This window comes from Peromyscus californicus, unplaced genomic scaffold (genome assembly GCF_007827085.1).
Source record: "Peromyscus californicus insignis strain IS unplaced genomic scaffold, ASM782708v3 Scaffold_6__1_contigs__length_162567912, whole genome shotgun sequence".
Taxonomy (NCBI): Eukaryota; Metazoa; Chordata; class Mammalia; order Rodentia; family Cricetidae; genus Peromyscus; species Peromyscus californicus.
Genome location: NW_026294584.1, coordinates 43,661,662 through 43,679,954, shown reverse-complemented (window position 1 = coordinate 43,679,954; position 18,293 = coordinate 43,661,662). Strand labels below are relative to the sequence as shown.

Below are 18,293 nucleotides of genomic sequence, written 5' to 3'. Positions count from 1 at the left end.
GCATGAACCCATTTCTTCTTCCCCACTTCCATGACCAGAACCTTTTTGTCCATCCCAGTGGTCAGAGTGGGACTCCACAGGACTTTGGAGTTAGTTTTGTGGTTGCCTTATAAACATGAGCTCATCTCTCTGAAGGCTTCAAGAAAATGTGATTTTTATAGATGAGCTACTTTTCCATTTGTTAGAATGGAGTGATGTTCCCTTGCAATCTTTTGTATACTAAATGGAAGCAGAACGCCTGTCAATGTGTTTTTGTTTTGTTTTTACCATGGGTATGATCTTGATTATTTAAAAATTGTGGACAAGAATTATATCTGGAGGGAGGACGAGAGACAAGGAAGGCAAGGGAGAGGGATTACAAACTAGTGGCCTCAAGTTTTCACACGAAAACCTGAGTTCTTGTGGGGGTTTGTTTGTTTTGTTTTGTTTTTCGAGACAGGGTTTCTCTGAACAGCCATGGCCATCCTGGAACTCACTCTGTAGACCAGACTGGCCTCGAACTCACAGAGATCTGCCTGCCTCTGCCTCCCGAGTGCTGGGATTAAAGGTGTGCACCACCACCACCTGGCTCTTGTGTTATTTTTGACAAATATGATCATCCAATACATCCTGCCCTTATTGGACTTCTCCTGGCACATAGGCCCACGGGCCATGCCTTGTGTCCAGAGTATAGTAAGTACCTCTGAACTCCTACTCTTCCTCCATTCTCACCCAGGGCAGCTCTTCAGAGTGCTTTTGGTACTGGGTCTGTGGCAGAACACTGTTCCACAAAAATCCCAAACCAAGCGGTTAAGAGCACTGACTGCTCTTCTAGAGGACCTGGATTCAATTCCCAGCACCCACATGGCAGCTCACAATTGTATATAACTCCAAGATCTGACACCCTCACACAGATATGCATGCAGGCAAAATGCCAAAGCACATAAAAATATATATTATTATATATATTATATATAAATATAAATATAAATATATATATATATATATATATATATATAATTTTAAAAAAATCCCAAGCCAAAGGCTAGAATATTTCTTGTATTACCCTAACATCCTGGCCTCTATCACAAGTATGAGATCTTCTAGGAGAGAACATCACCTCCACTTTCTGTCACAGCAAGGCAGTCCATGTGGCCCACTGCTAGGGTTTGAAAGTGTCTTCCAAATTTCATATGTTGAAAATTTTAACCCCTAATTCATATATTTATACCTGGGACATTTGAGAGGTAATAGGATCATTAAGAGTTCTGTCCTCATGAGTAGAATAATTCACTCATGGATTAATAGATGAATAGAATACCTTCTCTGGAAAATAAGATGTAAATGGACATTCCCTGTCCCACCTGCCAATTCCCAAATAACCACTCAGAGGCTTATATTACTTATACATGGTCTGCTGATGGCTCAGGCTTATTACTCACTAGCTCTTACATTTAAGCTAACCCATTTCTATTAATCTACATTCTGCCATGTGGTTCATGGCTTGTTACCTTATTTTTTACATGTCCTGCTTGCTCGGTGGCTGGCTGGTGTCTCTCCCAACTCTGCCCTTCTTCATCTGAGTTCTCAGTTTGATTGTCCCACCTAACTTTATACTGCCTTGCTACAGGCCAAATAGCTTTTTTATTAACCAATGAGAGTAATACATATTCACAGCATACAGAAGGATTCTCCCACAGCAATAAGCACTCCATGGGATGCCCTCTGCCATGTCATGATGCAGCAAGAAAGCCATCACCAGGGACCAAGCAGATGCTGGCTCCATGCTCTTGGAGTTCCCAGTCTCTAAAACTCTGACTTAAATGAATCTCTATTCTTTGAAACTTGTCTGGCCTCTGGTATTTTGTTATAAGAACAGAAAATGTACTAAGACACGGGTGGCAGCAAAACTGCACAAGAAGGAACATGGACTCCAGAAGCAAATTAACCAGGATGTCATTTACATCAATTTGTTTGTTTCATCAGAAAGTAATGCAGTGTGTGACTACAACCTTGAGTATTGATCACTCTCTTTGGACTGGCTGCAGAGATGTATAGGCAAGGGCCAGTATCCCATTCAGATTCGGTATGTTCTTCCTGTGGACACATTCTACACCAATGGAATAGCACCAAATTGTTGCCACTGTTACAGGAACCTTTCACAGGGTAGAGTTTCTCTACTTCAGCTATATTCCATTTCTGGGGACCCAGGAAAGGATCCCAGGACCGGACTAGACTGGGTGGAACTATTTCCTTAACATCTGGACATGTATGTCATTTAGGAAATGAGAACAGATGAAGCCAAGGGATGGAGCCAAGGCCCATATCCAAAAAGGAACATCATGAGACAGGTCTGGTGGAGTGGGGAATTTGAGCTTTAATCAAGAAAATAGACTTGACACCCAAGGGAGGGCAGTGAGAACAATTGGATGAAGGATGCGAAGCTGGACCATTAGAGGGGTTCAGGGTGAAGGAAGGGACAGGGAGTTTGAGGCATGAGAAGGATCATCCTGCTGGTACCAAAATGCCCTTTTAGTTCTGGAGAGGGGAACTGGGGAACTGAGTGGACCCAGGGGTAACTAAACTACAAACCAGCTTTCCATCAACCACACTGACCTTACCTGATGGCTCCCTCCCCCCCAACTCAACAGAGACTAAAAGCTTCTGGAGCCTACACAGGGTTAAAAAGGAGGCGCCAAACAAATGAAAGTTCACAAGAGCACTTGTAACTTTGGAGAAAAATAGGACTAATCAGTGGGAGTAGGAACTTCTAAAGAAAAGAATCAGAACTCCTTCTCTTGCAAACAAAGCTCGAACCTCTCAGCAATCACCACTCTGATTGCAAGGATCTCACTCAAGTGCCTGGAGAGTCTTTTACTGCCAAGAACTACAGCTCTTCACATAGGGGAATTACTCAGAATTCTGTTCTGCTCTAAATCAGCTCAGACAAAAGCCATAGACAGCTTTCAGGACACAGCCAGCATCACGAGTTTTGTTTCTTAGGGGAAGAATGTGATTTTTAAAGTATGGAATGAGTTCAGAGTCACTAAAGAAAATTTGTGAAACTCACAAAATGTCTACCATTTTAACAAAACAAATATCTATATTCTGTAATCTGAACATAGATTTTATTAATTTTTTTCCATTCTTTTCTTTGTGGATACCTGTATTTTTCCCCCAAATATATCAGGATCATATTAAATAAGAATTTCCCCAGTGTTCTTCTCATTTACTGCATCAGGAGTAGTTCTCCATTGTCCCAATTAGTCCTTGAAATATAATGTTTAATGGTTTTGTAAAAATATCTTTTATGAGTATGCCATCATATATTTTAATCATCTCTTACTTGATGATCAATTAAGTTGGTTCCATTTTTCCAGTTAACATCGACGCATGCCAGTGCTGTGCATTGCTCTGATTATTTCCCTAGAAATTCTTAGGATATTAAGATTTGAGGATTTCTAGCCAGTGGTGTACACCTTTAATCCCAGCACTCAGGAAGCAGAGGCAGGCAGATCTCTGAGTTTGAGGCCAGCCTGGTCTACAGAGCAAGTTCCAGGCCAACCAGGGCTATACACAGAGACACTCTGTCTAAAAAACAAAACGAAACAAACAAAACAAAAACAAAAAAGATTTGAAGACTTCTCTGTAGCCATTATAAATTACTCTTCAACAGGTCACACCTCTTTATATGCACACTAGTTGTATCTGAAGGTGTTTATTTCATGAATCACTAGGCACCATATAGCTAACGTTCTAAAAAATAAAAGTATCTTTTTCTGTTAGTTGAAAAATGAGACTTAGCTCTTGGCCTTGTTAGACACATCTTACTAGTTTATTGAACTTTTTTTTTCATGGATTATTGTTTGATAGAATTTAGCTACTTTTCATGTGGAGAGTAAACACCTACCTTTAATTTTGGTCCAGTTTTGACACAAGCAGGATCTGAAAGGGATCTTGATGAGAAAAGCCTTTTGGTTTGTAGCTTGACACTGCCAAAGAGTCCGTGGAGGCATACTATGAAAGCAAGGGTGTCTCTTCCTGAGCAGAGTCCCTTGAAGCGTGGCCTTTGGGTTCTTCTGTATCAAAATCCAGGGGATGGAGAAGGATCATGTGTTTAAGTTACTCCACCCCAGTCACAAGGCAGCATCATATCGAAGAATCCACACTTGCATAACCTTGCTATATGTCTTATATGTTGCTCTTTTGATGAACACAGTGGCCACTATGGTCAGTAAACCTGATATTTCCAGACCCACTAGAACAAGAATTAACAGTTCATAACAATTACAAAGAAATGAACTCCAGCAGTAAAGATCGGAAGTTGAATGTGTGCTGAGCATTACGTTTGCTGTTCTTGGGATATTTGATTGCTGTTCTGTAACTTTATTAGTGTATTATCACCCATTTACTTGATTTCCAAGTTTAAAGATTTACAGCTACGCTTGATACATTCCAGTGCCTCCCCCTGCCCACCCATCGCATGTATAACTATAACGTCACCTACAGATGTCTTGAAGTTTCTCCTTTCTTCCTTCTCTCCCCACCTCTCGCCTTGGTCCCTTATTCCTCTTTTTCTTTTTGTTTTCATATCCGCTTATTTTGTGAGTCTGCATGTGTGTGCACATGTGTGAAAGTCTCAGGACAACTTACAAGTAGTTGGTCCTCTCCTTCTATCATGTAGGCTCCAGGGATTGATCTCGGGTCATTCACTTTGGCAGTCAGGACCTTTATCCACTTTATCTGCCCCGTTCTCATTTTCTACCCATAATTCCCATGGCCGCTCCAACTCTAAGCTGCACAGGTAAGCACACACGCTAAATATATGTCTAGAAGCTTCTGCTTCCTATGCAAAGATCTGATAAATATTCTCCTACCTACTCCCTACTAATTCATTGCAGCCCCCGATCTTTTATTCTAGTAGAATGGTAGGGAGTGGGAATATCGGAAGAGCTGAAGGACTAGAGATGGTAAAGGAGCTTGGGAGGTTAGAGCATAGGGCCAGCTATGATGATAGTCCAAGACCCTGGAGGTCCAGCCTGTCTGGATGACTTGACCCACAGAGGTATAGCCCTAAGAGTAGGTTCCTGAAGCAGCTAGCAAGACAGGAGTATGGGAGACCGTGTTGTTGAATGGGTCATCTGCACGGCCCCTGCGGTAGTTCACATGGATGCTAGCCAGTATGAACAACCCAATGGAACCCTTCCCTATTCCTGGAAAAACGACTCAGAGCAAAGGACAAAGGGCTGCTGTGCTGCTCCCTCCCTGTAAAAGGAAATACTAATTTTGATGGATTTGGTGGGACATTTAGGGGCCGAGTCAAACTGTGTGGGTAATTGTTTTGTAAAGGTGCTGGGACTTAATTTTCAGATCTGGAATGAGAACAGGTGGTGGCTGGTGGCAGGAGTCACAATGGTTTCCATGACAACGGGATTGGGTTTTAGTCATCTCTCCCATCCTCCACCAAACGTACGGCAGCTTTCCTCACAAGGTGCTTATTAAATACTCGTTAAATGAATGATGAGCCACTGAACGGTGTGTGCTCTTTGCAATTAAGGCTGCCGTTCTTTAGTTAGACTAAAAGCTTTTAAAGCAACAATAATTACTGTGTTTACTCATGTTATTTTGCATAATTTGCATAATAACTTTAACCTGAAAATAATAAACCATGTACTCGTTCCAGCTGAACAACCGTGGCCCATACTATGTCCTCTGTCGTGGAAGAAGGAGCCCCTGTGTTTGGTGAGAATGGCCACACGGAGGGACAGGGGCGACCCGGGCTGAATTTGTGTTCCCATTTCAGCCTGAGGTTGGGCCCCTCTCATCGGTTCTGCGCAGCCGCAGCCTTCCCCTCCCCTCCCCCCAGCCCCCACCCACGCGCCCCTCTTCCCGCGTGCAGGCTGGGGCTGGCCGACAGGCCCCAGCCCCGAAAGCCGCGCTAGCGGGCGTCCCGCGTTGCCCTTGGCAACCATTGAGCCGCTTCTCGCGCTCCCTCGCCCAGCCGAAGCAGTAAACGGAGCTTCTATTGGCTGGCCTGGACAGCCGGGCCAATCGGAAGCGAGGTTACAGGGAGGCGGCTGAGCGGGCGGTGGGGGCGGGAAGCTAGATTAGGAGCGAGACGTGAGGCTAGAACCCCGAGCGTGGTCGGTTGGAGCAAATATGTCTGCCCGGAGGCACATTGGGAATCCTGAGGTGAGGGCCAGGTCCGGACCCGAGAGCCGGAGGGGGCGGGCGCACCGGAAAGGGCGCCACGTGGGCAGGGACGAACAGCCGGCCACTTCCGCCGCCCGGAAGGCGGGAAGTAGGCAGCGTGAGGAGGGGGCCGAGCGCAGGGCCGGGGGCGGGGCAGGCCCAGGCTCTGCTTCCCAAGGCTCCCCCGAATGCTGACCTGACTGACGCCCGTGTTGTGAGGGTTGGAGGAGCCAAGTACATAAAGACACAGCCCCTGCCTTCCAGGAGTTGACAGTCTAGGAGTGACACTTGCAAAACCAGTGAAAATAAAAGACCTCCCCAGAAACGTGGAAGGAGATGTGCGGGCCCATCCCTTCTGGGGGTCGGGGTACCAGCAGACCAAGCCCTTGCCAAGGGAGCAAAATGGGACCCTTTCTGTTGTATCCTTGACTTACTCATCGCGTTTACCTGCGGTCACCCAGTATTATTTGACTCTTACCCAACAAGTTCCAGGCCTACAGAGAGAACAACAAAGTCCCACCACCCTTTGTGAGTTCAGTCTGGTGATGGCAACTTGTACACTAGAGTTGAGTACGGTGAGATTGGGGAGTAAATGTAAGAGGAAAGATAGAACTCAACTGAGAGAATGAGGGAGGTTCTGGAGCTGGAAGAGTCCTAACACATCAAGGCCATTCACTGGTCAGGTGAAGAGCATGCTAGGGAGAGCAGCATAAACAGAGCTAAGGAGACATGGACTCCTACCAAGCCCCGGTTGGAATCTTCGGAGGCAAGGGGCAAGGTGAGAGGACCCTTGTGTGCCTTCATATCAAACACCAGCTGTAGGTCTTTCACTTCTGGGTGAGTGCCTGGTGTCTGAGGGAACTGTAGCATGTGCATTGGAGCGCCATGATAGTAATGTCTGTTATTTTATGTTTTTGTTTTTTTGAGACAAGGTCTCCCATGTAGCCCTGGCTGTCATGGAACGCGCTCTGTAGACCAGGCTGGCCTCAAACTCACAGAGATCCATGCCTGCCGGTGCCCCTTGAGCGCTGGTATCAAAGGCATGCGCCACCCCCACCCAGCCTTGATAGTAATGTGTAAGTACTGCACAGAGTCACTTACATTTGGACTATAAAGTCCGACTCATTGAAGAAGAAAGTAGAATAGTAGTCGCCGGAAGTTGGGGATGGAGGTACAAAGAGATGTACAGATGCTGGTCACAGGATAGCAACTTTGTTAGAACTAAAAGTTGGAGATTATTGCACAGCAGATGGCTAAAATTAATGCATATTTCAGATTAGCTAAGAGAACGTTCCAAAGCTCTCGTCACAAAATGTGAAGTGAGGACTGTATTTACTAACTTGATTTAATAATTCCACAGTGTGTGCATATCAGCACTAAATTAAAATGTTTTGTCCACTAAAATAATATTAATAGTAGATGCCTATGATGGGTTGGGAGAGGGAGCTGTAGAGCGACACCATATTTCTCCAGCCTGTTGGTCAGAACTCAAGAAGCTTTTAAGATGTTTTAGTAGTGTGGTCAGATTTGCATCTTAGGCACCATTCCAGCCACACTGTGGAGGATGGAGTTGAGAAGGCCAAGGCAAGAAGCAGAGAGACTGATTAGGTGACTGCTGATGAACGTCTAAACTGGGGTCAGGAAGGGAGGATAGAATGAAGAAGAAATATTAGGTGTAAAACACTCCATGGGGCATGAGCACCCTTGAGAGATGGCATTGAGAGGGATGGCTGGGACTCCCAGCTGGGACCACTCATTGGTTCTCATGAAGGAAACGAGGGTCCAGGAGGAAGAGTGTGTTAGAGGAAGAAGGCGCACACAATTACTGTGTTTACTGCCGTCTTTGAGTGGAGGAGAGTTTCCAGGAATTCTTGAGAAAGAATACAGAAGTGTTTTTGTACCTAAAATGTAAGGCATATCTAAAACTTTTTATTCTAGATTTGCTTTTTTTTTTTTTTTTTTTTTTTTCCTGAGAGTGTGGCTGAATTCATGGTTGGAAAACATCACCATCTTGAAAATGTTGCTCAGTGGCCCAGCAGCCAGTGTTTCTGTAGAAAAATCCAAAGCCATCCTGCTGCTTTGTGACTGGTTTTTCCTTTCAGGAAGCTTCATTTCGTGCCTGGTGTTGATGACATTTCACAAAAAGATCCCTTGCTATGGTCTGTTTTCACTCACTTTGGTAAACACCAGAAACTTGTATCTTTCTAGTCTGTACATTTTTCTTGAGTTATTTTATTGTTGACTTCATTTTCTCCACCCTCTTTCTTGGATTCATTATTTTGATATTAGATCCATGTAACTGGTTCTGGTTTTTTCACTTTTATTTCCTGTCTTTGTATTTTTGTCTTTCTGCTTTAAGAAATTTAACTTTATTTTCTCATTCTTATATTGGTTGTAATCTATGCTGTGTGTGTCTGTGTGTGTGTGTGTGTGACAGAAAAAGAGAGAGAGAGAGAGAGAGAGAGAGAGGAGTATTTTTGTGTGTGTGTGTTCGTATGTGTGGATATATGGGGGGTCATGTGTATGGATGTGTGTGTGTTCATATGTATGGGTCTATGGGGAGATCATGTGTATGGATGTGCGTGTGTGTGTTTATATGTGGGTATTTGGGGGGGTCATGTGTATGGATATGTGTCTGTGTGTGTGTGTTCATATGTATGGGTATATGGGGAGGTCATGTGTATGGATATGTGTGTGTGTTCATATGTGTGGGTATGTGGGGGGTCATGTGTGTATGTGTGTATATGTAGGTCAGCAACCTCAGGTACTCCCTCAGATGCTATTCACCTTGTTTCTTCTTCTTCTTCTTCTTCTTCTTCTTCTTCTTCTTCTTCTTCTTCTTCTTCTTCTTATTCTTATTCTTATTCTTATTCTTCTTTTCTTCTTTTTTGGTGACAAAGTCTCTCACTGACTTGGGACTTAGCAATGAGCCAGGCTGGCTGGGCAGCACACCCCAGGGATCCACCTGTCTCTGCCTCCTTAGCACTGGAATTCCAGGCATATCATCCCAGGTTTTCACATGCATTCTGGGACTCAAAGTCAGATCCTCATGCTTGGCCAGTCATCATTTTACTGACTGAGATATCTCAGACCCCCATCATTTTAATTTTTAAGAGCTGTGTTTCACTCTGATGTCCCTTTAAAAAAAACTTTGCAGAAAGGTGCTAAAATAGTAAGAGAGGTCTGTGTGCCTTTCACTCAGTTTTCCACAAGTACACATCAGAACTAGGTATTTATTAAAGCTTGTACAATTTATGCATAGTTCTAGGCCATCTCCTCATATACGTAGGTTTAATATAATCCAGATTTATATATGTGTAGAGCTGCAGTCAGAGTAAAGAATTTCGTTACTACAGTAGCTTCCTCATGGTACCTCTCCCAACACACCCATTTCCTCTCTTACTGCCCTTATCCCTGGCAGCCACAAATATGTTCTCCATCTCTGTAATTCTGCCATCTTAAGAATGGTATATGAACAGAATCGCCCAATATATGACCTTTTCAGATGGCTGTTTTTCTACTCAAGATAATGTCCTTGAGATACATCCGGGTGATGCATGCAGTTGACTCCTTAGTGCTGGCTAGTTTCTGTAGTGTGGATATACAGTTCGCTCACTCTTTAGCTCATTCAATCAGTGTAAAACATTCTGGTTGCTTTCAGTTTGGGACTACTAGAAATAAAAATACTAGTCGTTGGGTATACCTTTTTGTGTGAACATGAACTTTCATTTCTGTAAGATAGGTAGGTACCCAGGAGGACAGTGGCTGAGTTGTATGGTAAGCATATGTTTAGTTTTAATAGAAACCGCCATATGATTTTCCAAAGAGGCTGTACTATCTTTCATTCCTGTTAACAGTGTATGAGAATTTTAGATTTTGCAAAATGTTGTTAACATCTGATATTGTCAATGTTACTACAGCTGCTCTGAGTAGGTCCATGGTGTTATCTCATTGTGGGATTGAAAAACCGATTATTTGTGTGTGTGTGTGTGGGGTGTTTGTGTGTAGGGGTGTTATGGTTTGTGTGTAGAGGTCAGAGGACAACTTGCAGAAGTTGGTTCTTGCTTCCACCATGTGGGTTGCCAGGCTTGGTAGGGAGTGCCTTTACCCACTGGGTCATCTCGCCAACCCTCATCATGGTTTTCATGTGTATCTCCTGAATGGACACATTTGCAATCTTTTCTACCATTATGTGATTATCTGTCATCCAGACAACTTCTTCAGCAAAATATCTTTGTATCTTCTTGTTTTCTTTTTCTTATTTTTTAAAGGAGCTCTGATTTTTTTTCACTGTTTTTAAAGATTTATTTATTCTTAGTCCACGTGCATTGGTGTTTTGCTTCCATGTGTGTCTGCATCAGATCCCCTGGAGCTGGAGTTACAGACAGTTGTGAGCTGCCATGTGGGTGCTGGGAATTGAACCCTGATCCTCTGGAAGAGCAGCCAGTGCTCTTAACCACTGAGCCATCTCCCCAGCCCTCCCCTTTTTCTTTCTTTCTTTCTTTTTTTTTTTGTTTTTTTTTTTTTGGTTTTTCGAGACAGGGTTTCTCTGTGCAGCTTTGCGCCTCTCCTGGAACTCACTTGGTAGCCCAGGCTGGCCTCGAACTCACAGAGATCCGCCTGGCTCTGCCTCCCGAGTGCTGGGATTAAAGGCGTGCGCCACCACCGCCCGGCTCTTTTTTTTTTTTTTTTTTTGTAAGATAGGGTTTCACACTGGAGCTTAGACAGACCTTGAACTCACCTAGTCCTCCGGCCTCAGCCTCTTGAGTGCTAGGATTACAGGTATGACCCTCTCCCCTGGGCTTCCTGTGCTAACACTTGAGTCTTTTGTTCCCCTTTTGTTTTTTGGACAGCAGATAATAATTAGGATTTAAATTCCTCACTCTTTATTGTTTTTCCTGGAGTTTCTGTATGCCTTTACTTTGACTCTAGACTTCTTATGAATAATATGTCTACATCATTGTCACTGTTGGTAATTGTTACTACCAAATTTTATTTTATTTATTTTTTTTGAGACAGGTTTTCTCTGTGTAACTTTGCTCCTTTCCTGGAACTCAGTCTGTAGCCTAGGTTGGCCTCGAACTCACAGCGATCCGCCGTGCTCTGCCTCCCGAGTGCTGGGATTAAAGGCGTGCGCCACCACTGCTGCCTGACCCAAATTTTATTTTTATTCTACTTTATAATGTAGGAAAATTTCCTACATCACTATCACTGTAATTTTTTCATAATTATCATTTTTCTCTACACATTTTACTGAAAAATTTATGTTGGGTGGCAAGGAGAAATTTATATTGTAATTTTATTTTACATAAATGTTGTATTGTACATATGGTGTTTTGACTTGCTTTTTTTCCACACTTAACAATATGTCTTGAAGCTCTGGGTGCCAGCTGATTCCATTTCTGGTGAGGACTGCCTTCACTTGTAGGTAGCTACTTCTTATGATGTCCCCACAGTGGATGTGAAAAAAGGGGCAATTCACTGGTGTCTCTTTTTTTAAATTTATCTTGTGTTTTTTAAAAGTTTATTTGTGAAGCTGGCACATGTCTTTAATACCAACATTCAGGAGGCCCAGGCAAGGACATCTCTGTGAGTTCGAGGCCAGCCTAGTCCACATAGTGAGTTCCAGGACAGTCAGGGCTACATAGTGAGACCCTATGTAGGTGTGGTATGTGTACATGTTCGTTCCTGTGCACATGTGGTCAAAAGTGGACATGTAGTGTCCTCCTCTGCTGTTCAGTTTTTGATGCAGGGTCTCTCACCTAACCTGGAGTTCTTGGGTTAAGCTCTGCTGGCTGGTTAGTGAGCCCCAGGAATCTGCTTGTCCCCATCCTGCTGCCTATGTCTCCTACCACTGGGGCTGCAGATACATACCATCGTGCCCAGCCTTGTATGTGAGTGCTAGGGCTTGGAGCTTAAGTCTGCCTGCTTGCATGGCATGCACTTTACCAATTGAGCCGTCTCCCCAGCCACTGGTAATCTCTTTTCATAAGGACGCCGATACTGTTAGAGAGGTAAGATGTTCTCAGAGTTCTCTTACCCCTCGGGTGTCGATTTATGTTTCTGCGTAGCAGATTTTACATGGTGATTGAGATATTGAGGTTTTTTGTTTTTTATTAAGAAGAGGCCTACTGATGGTGAGCTACAGATGGTGACATTTACCAAGATGGGCAAGGGATAATTGCCTCGTGCAGTGGTGTGTCTGTGTGTGGGGGTGTGATCTGGAGATCCAGCTCCATAGAGCTTTCATCAGCCACTCCTTTCAGTCCCGTTGTGGGGGATGCTTGAGGCAGCCCATTCTTTGGCCTTTTAAAGATTGTTCTTGGCTTTCCCTGATGCTCTGTCTGTCTTCTTCAACTGTCCTAAGTCTATCAAGTCATTTCACTTGTTGATATCTAGTGATATATGGCTTATTCCTCTGCCAGCCACTTAATTCCTTATTCCCTAGGGATCTGCCTTCTCAATCACTAGCTTCTCTGTGGGTTTGAGGACTCCAGTGCTCAATGCTGTCATCTCTCCCACGCTCTCTGGATTTGGCATTGTTTATGGCCCTAAAATACTGTTTAATGAAGTCTTACTGAGGTTTTGGGAGGGGGTAGAATTAGATACGTCCATTCAGTCTGTTCTCTGTTCCAGTTTATCATCATCTACAATGATTTTATTTACTTGTTTTCCTGACATGCTTGCAAGAACATAAGCTAGGGACCCGAACTCTCTACACTGCTATTGTCAGACGTAGTCCTTCACAGATACTCTGAACAGATACGTCTAAAGCTGGAAGGCGAAGTTAGGGGTAAAACTCCACCATTTGGAGATTAGAAGCCTATAAAAGGAAGTAAGTCTAAGTCTTGACTCACAGAGAGTCTATTGATTGAGGAGGTGGAATCCTGAGAAACACAGTAATTAGGGGGCTGACAGGAATGAGTCATGTATCAATGGAATGTCAGAGGAGAGAGAGATTACTGAAGCCAATTGCAGTAGAAACAAGTGTGTTTTTTAAAAAAAATTATATTCTATCATGATATAAAAGGATCAAGAAGTTTAAGGGGAAATATCCCTTATATTTGGCAAGTAGATTTTTGACATTCGGTAGCTGGCATGAGAACTACAGTCAACGGTAGAGCAGCGAGACCGCAATCATTGTAGTGGATTACAGAGTAAAGTTCAGGCAGTGTAGACTTTTGCCATGGTTAGACCGAAGAAACTTAGCAGGAGAAATGAGGGTAGGGTACTACTCCAGTTCTATGATGATTTGGTAGGAATAATAATACCCTGATTTAGTGGCTTCACAGGAACCCTTCAGTTGTTATCTCTTCTGGCTCCTAGCTCTGCTAGATGGTTATCTCATGAAAGCTCATGAGATTTTGCAGATAGCCTGAAGCTAGAGTTTTTTCAAAAACTCCACTTACATATATGTCCACAGATGCGGTCTGTTTGTTGGAGCTAATAATCTCCTACAAATGTCATTTTTCATGTGGCCTGGACTTTCCCACACTTGGTAGCTGAGTTCTAAGAGCAAGTGACCCAAGAGAACCAGGTAGAAGCTGTACTGTCTTTTACCATTGCGCCTTGGAAGTCATAGCCCAGGCTCTCCAGAGTCTGGAGATGAGGAAGTCATAGGCCTCACGTCTCAGACAGCAGATTATAAAACCACAGTCCAATGGGGTGGGAAATTTTGACTCTCTCTTGAAAAATACAGTCTGCCATGGGTAGTAGCTACTGAGAAAGCAGATATTGCTGTATTGGAGTCTTGGACCGACATAACTGTTTGATATTAACATAATGGGAGCAATTAAAATACCCATTTTAAAAATTCCTCTTTGAAAAACCTATTTTAATGTGAGATTACCTCAAGACTAGTCTTCACTCCCCTCATTTGTCAACATAAAAGTAGGGAGGTTCTGAACCAAATGTACAGTGTCTTTAAAAAAAAATTCAAGTGTGCAGACAGCATGTGAGTCCTGTTTTGAGAGATGGGAAATCAGAAAAGCTCCTGTGGTTCAGACATTTTACTGCTCTTGGTTTGGTTTGGTTTGTTATCATTTTTCTTCAGAAAAATCCCATTGTGGACTTCTCATGAATCTTTCTTCTCCAGCATTCATAGCTCCACAAAGCTGTGTCTCACTTTGCGCCCTCTGTCTGTCTGTAGAGGACTGCTGGAACACTGTTGTGGCTGTATGACCCGCATCTCAGGATTCTTACCATGTTCCGTTGTTGACAAGGGCTAGTCCTCACTCCTGATCTGTAGTCAGGCTTCCCGTTTGAAGCCTTACTCTCCAGGTCCAGCGTTACTAGCCCAGGATTCTGCAGCCTAATGGTTATTGAGATTTTGGAGTTACATACTCCTATGGAAACTTGGTGGAAACCTAGGCCCCTGGCAGAGAAAATGTACATACATAGAATTTTCCCAGAGCTTCATGAGATTCAAGGAAACTTAGCAGTGAGCTGGTGAAGACCCTGGCAGGAGTTCAGGTTCCCAGTGGCTGATGGTGAAATGAGATGAAGTAGGGAAAATGCTCGGTCAAATGTCAAACAACATGGGACATGCTCACTAAATGAAAGTAGCAGTTGCCATTCTGCTGATTTTCAACTTTCTTCGGCAAACAGAACAATTTGTTTTTCAAACATACCCTTAAAATGGCTTTGCTATTAGAATTTATTTCTTTGGAATACTTTTTCCATCCTCTTATTATCTAGTACCTATTCTTCCATGAAGTCTGTCTTCTCAACCCAATGTCTGAGCAGTCTTTTTTCAGACTTCTAAGAATCTAGAATGTTGAGCTACTCTTATGGGACCAGTGTGTGCATGGGCCTGCATGGTTTGTGTGTGTGTGTGTGTGTGTGTGTGTGTGTGTGTGTGTGTGTGTGTGTGTGTGTTTACATGTGCGTGTGCTTCTGTGTGTGTATTGAGTTGGGATCTTACAAAGTTACCCAAGTTGTCCTAGAACTCAAGTCTTCCTATCTAACCCTTCAAAGGACCTGGGTTGCAGGTGTGTGCCCCTGTGCCCAGCTTCAGTGTATTTGACAGGCACTTCCTGCTCCTTTGTTAGCACAAGGTTTTGTAACAGATACTGAGGGATGTACAAGGTGGAGCCCCTGTTCCAAGATGGACTCTAATCAGGACATGTAGCCAAGTAAAGCCTTTCCTCTCTGGGTTGCTCTTTGGTCATGGTGTATGTCGCAGCAACAGGAAAGTGACTAAGGTAGTGCCCCTCTAGCAATGTGCCCCTTGAAGGGTCTTTGGCATAGTTGGTTATTTCCAAAAAGCCTGTAATAATTTACAAACATGAGCTTTCTCAACTTCCTGCCCTCTCATGATGAGCTTTATTATGACCATAGATTTTTTTTAATCTTTATTTTAAATACGTATCAAAAGCTGCCCCTTCCACCTGGGCTCTGGGCCTCTGCCCGTTCATCTGTAAACATCCTTAAATTTCTCCATCCCCCCCCCCTAGAAAAAATACATAAAGAGCACCACAGAGAGGAGGGGGGGGGAGAGGGAGGAAGAGGAAGGAGAGAGTTCACCTTGGCAACTCTGGAGAGAAACAAAAAGACCATCTGTCTGTTTCCCCACCCTCCAGACATCTGAACTCTTGGTTTTGCGTCTGCCCTTGGTCCTCTCCTGTGACTGCCTCCCTCCGGCCCCATCAACAAGTCCTGATTTGTAAGTCCAAACTCACCTTCTGTTCTGCTAATTGACTGGGTTCTTGCTGGCCTGCTCATGCTTGGCCTCCTGTTCTGGGGTTTGACAACTTTGTTCCGTGTTGACTGCTTCCTTCTTCTTGTAACTTTCCTTCTGTACTTTTCATAATCCGCTTTCTCTGGCCTCAGCCAGAGCTCTTCCCCATCCCACTGTCAAGGTTGGGAATTTTCTTCCTAGTGTACACTGTTCCTAGAGTGATTTTGGCCAATCTCATGGCTTCATATGCTGCCTGTATATGGATAATTCCCAAATTGTTTTGCGCCTAGCTTTCTCCTGATCTCTGTGTCCATATACTCAGCTGGATACTTCCATTTTTGATAACCTACAAACATCCCATACTTAATATGTCTCCAAACCTCATACATAATGTTTTTCCATATCTGCCTCGTCTTTCACTACCTTTTCTGGGGGATTATGGTGCCACTTCCCTCTTTTGTATTGTGGTCCATGAGTAGCCATGCTGATCTTCATGTTAAAGATGGAGGAGCGGGCACTAGACAGAGCTATAGCCCCAGCCTCACATTTCAAAGATTTCTCGAAACTTTCTTCTCTAGCTCTGCTGCCACTTTTGTAGGGCTTCGTATCCCCCAGCAAAAGTCTCTCAGCTGATTTCTGTGCCTCTTTTCTTGACTATGATCATATTCTCCATATTGTGTAGATATCCCAAAATATAAGTAGGATCTCATTAGTCCTCCTTAAATCTTGGGTGACTCCCCATCCTCTTCTCTTGGGCTTCTCAAGTTCCATACTGTTGACGTCCGGGCTGGCTCTTGTGTTAACCGTATACCTTGCCTCTTCCTAGGAAACGCCAGCAGCGGCCCCACTACTGAGACCTTGATAAATGTCCCCGGGCACAGAGCTGGCAAGATTGCACGTACTGGAATCCACAGATGGGCAGGCCAGGGTGCAGTGCCTTGGGTCTTTCAGATGGAAGGCCCTGTGTGCCCTGCCCTGCCCTGCCTCTCCAGCGCCCTTTGTTCTCTCAGGCCCCCAGCACTCTGTGCCTTCCAGTGGTGACTGGCTCTCTTGAGATCACCGACACTTTTGTCTTTGTGTTTCCCTGGGCTTTTCTGTTTGCTGGGGCCTTGTAATGCCCACACCACAGTCTTTGCACGTGACCCACCACCGTGGCCCTGGGGATCCTGCTCAGTGAGCACTCTCTAGGAATCAGTTCTTGACCCTGGGCCTTGTTAAGGTACTGTCTCATGTGTCCCCATCCCCCTCTGTTCCCTCTCCTTGTCACATTGACACCTGTATATCCATGGGGAGCAAGAGCTGAAGGCCAGGCCTGTTTTTATCTCTGTGTCCCACATAGGGACCTACTTCTGCTAGGCACTCAGTAATAAATGTCCATGGAATGAATGGCACTCACTAAGTATTTGTAGAGGAATGAGTAGTCTCTCTTGAAACGGCTTCTTGTCACAGAGCTTTCCCTTCCCACCCTTCCAGCCTGGGTATATCATGGAAACAAAGCCAGTTGGTCAGTAGGTCAAGAAACGGCCACCCCAAAGCAAGAGTTTGGGAAGAAAGTGTGGTGCTTCCTCAGAGCCTAAGGCACTCTGTGGGCAATGCAGCACACAGAGCTTCATGTTGATTCAGGTCCTGGAAAGAACTAAGAAACTGAACAGAAATGAGAACTGGGAAAAGAAGTCTGACATTTTTCTCCAGCAGCATATGGATTTCTCATCAGTCCATGTAAGGGAAAACCGGGGGTGGGGAGCCCTCAGCAGCTGCAGCTGTCCGCACTCCCTCCCTCCCTCCCTCCCTCCCTCCTCATTCCACCGCCACCACACCTGGTCCCCAGAGGACCCTCACAGCTCAGCTATTTGGCTGAGGGATGGACAAATCTCCATGGTTCAGCAGAGACAAGCCTGGGAGTTTTCAAAAGAAGCTTTGCTAGGAAACAAAACAAAGTAAAAACAGGAAATAGGGTATAGAAATGATAAAAATATAGACAAGGGGGAAACGTCCCTCGGTTTAAGATAAGTGAAACAGTGTGTGTGTGTGTGTGTGTGTGTGTGTGTGTGTGTGTGTGTGTGTGTGTGTGTGTGATTTTGCTGGATTTAGTTCACTGTTTAATTTTTCATGATATTGTCTGCCTCTGGGAACCTGGCCTTCAGTCTCTCTCTCTATTTGTATGCCGTTCTTTCTCTTAAGAACCTTCTCCCTCTTCTCTCGGGAAGGTGTTGGAGCTGGTATTTCACTTGCTTGCTCTTCCAGGCAGCCATGACTGATCACAGCGTGAAACGAGTTTTCCACCATTTTTCTGAGGCTAAGTCATCTCAGTGATTGCAAACACTAGCAGAGGACCCGTGCTCAGTGTTCATAATAAAGGTTTTACTTGCCTGGTGTGAAATGAAAAATACAGACAACGTCATTGGCTTTTTAATAACATGAAGGAACTGACCTTTTTACCCTG

General features: G+C 44.2%; 1 protein-coding gene across 5 annotated transcripts in view; it reads left to right on the top strand.

The window, feature by feature from the left end:
• The first annotated feature begins 6,054 nt into the window (after positions 1-6,054).
• Positions 6,055-18,293, top strand: part of Cep41 (centrosomal protein 41) — a 42,750-nt gene continuing 30,511 nt past the window's right edge. For 2 of the 5 annotated variants that reach the window (XM_052720026.1, XM_052720024.1), the window contains exon 1: positions 6,055-6,171. In XM_052720026.1, the coding sequence (XP_052575986.1) occupies positions 6,139-6,171 (33 nt within the window). In that variant the 5' untranslated portion in view covers positions 6,055-6,138. Of the gene's footprint in view, positions 6,172-12,089; positions 12,186-18,293 lie in introns of those variants that run through there. The other 3 variants (XM_052720023.1, XM_052720022.1, XM_052720027.1) reach the window with 2 other exon arrangements.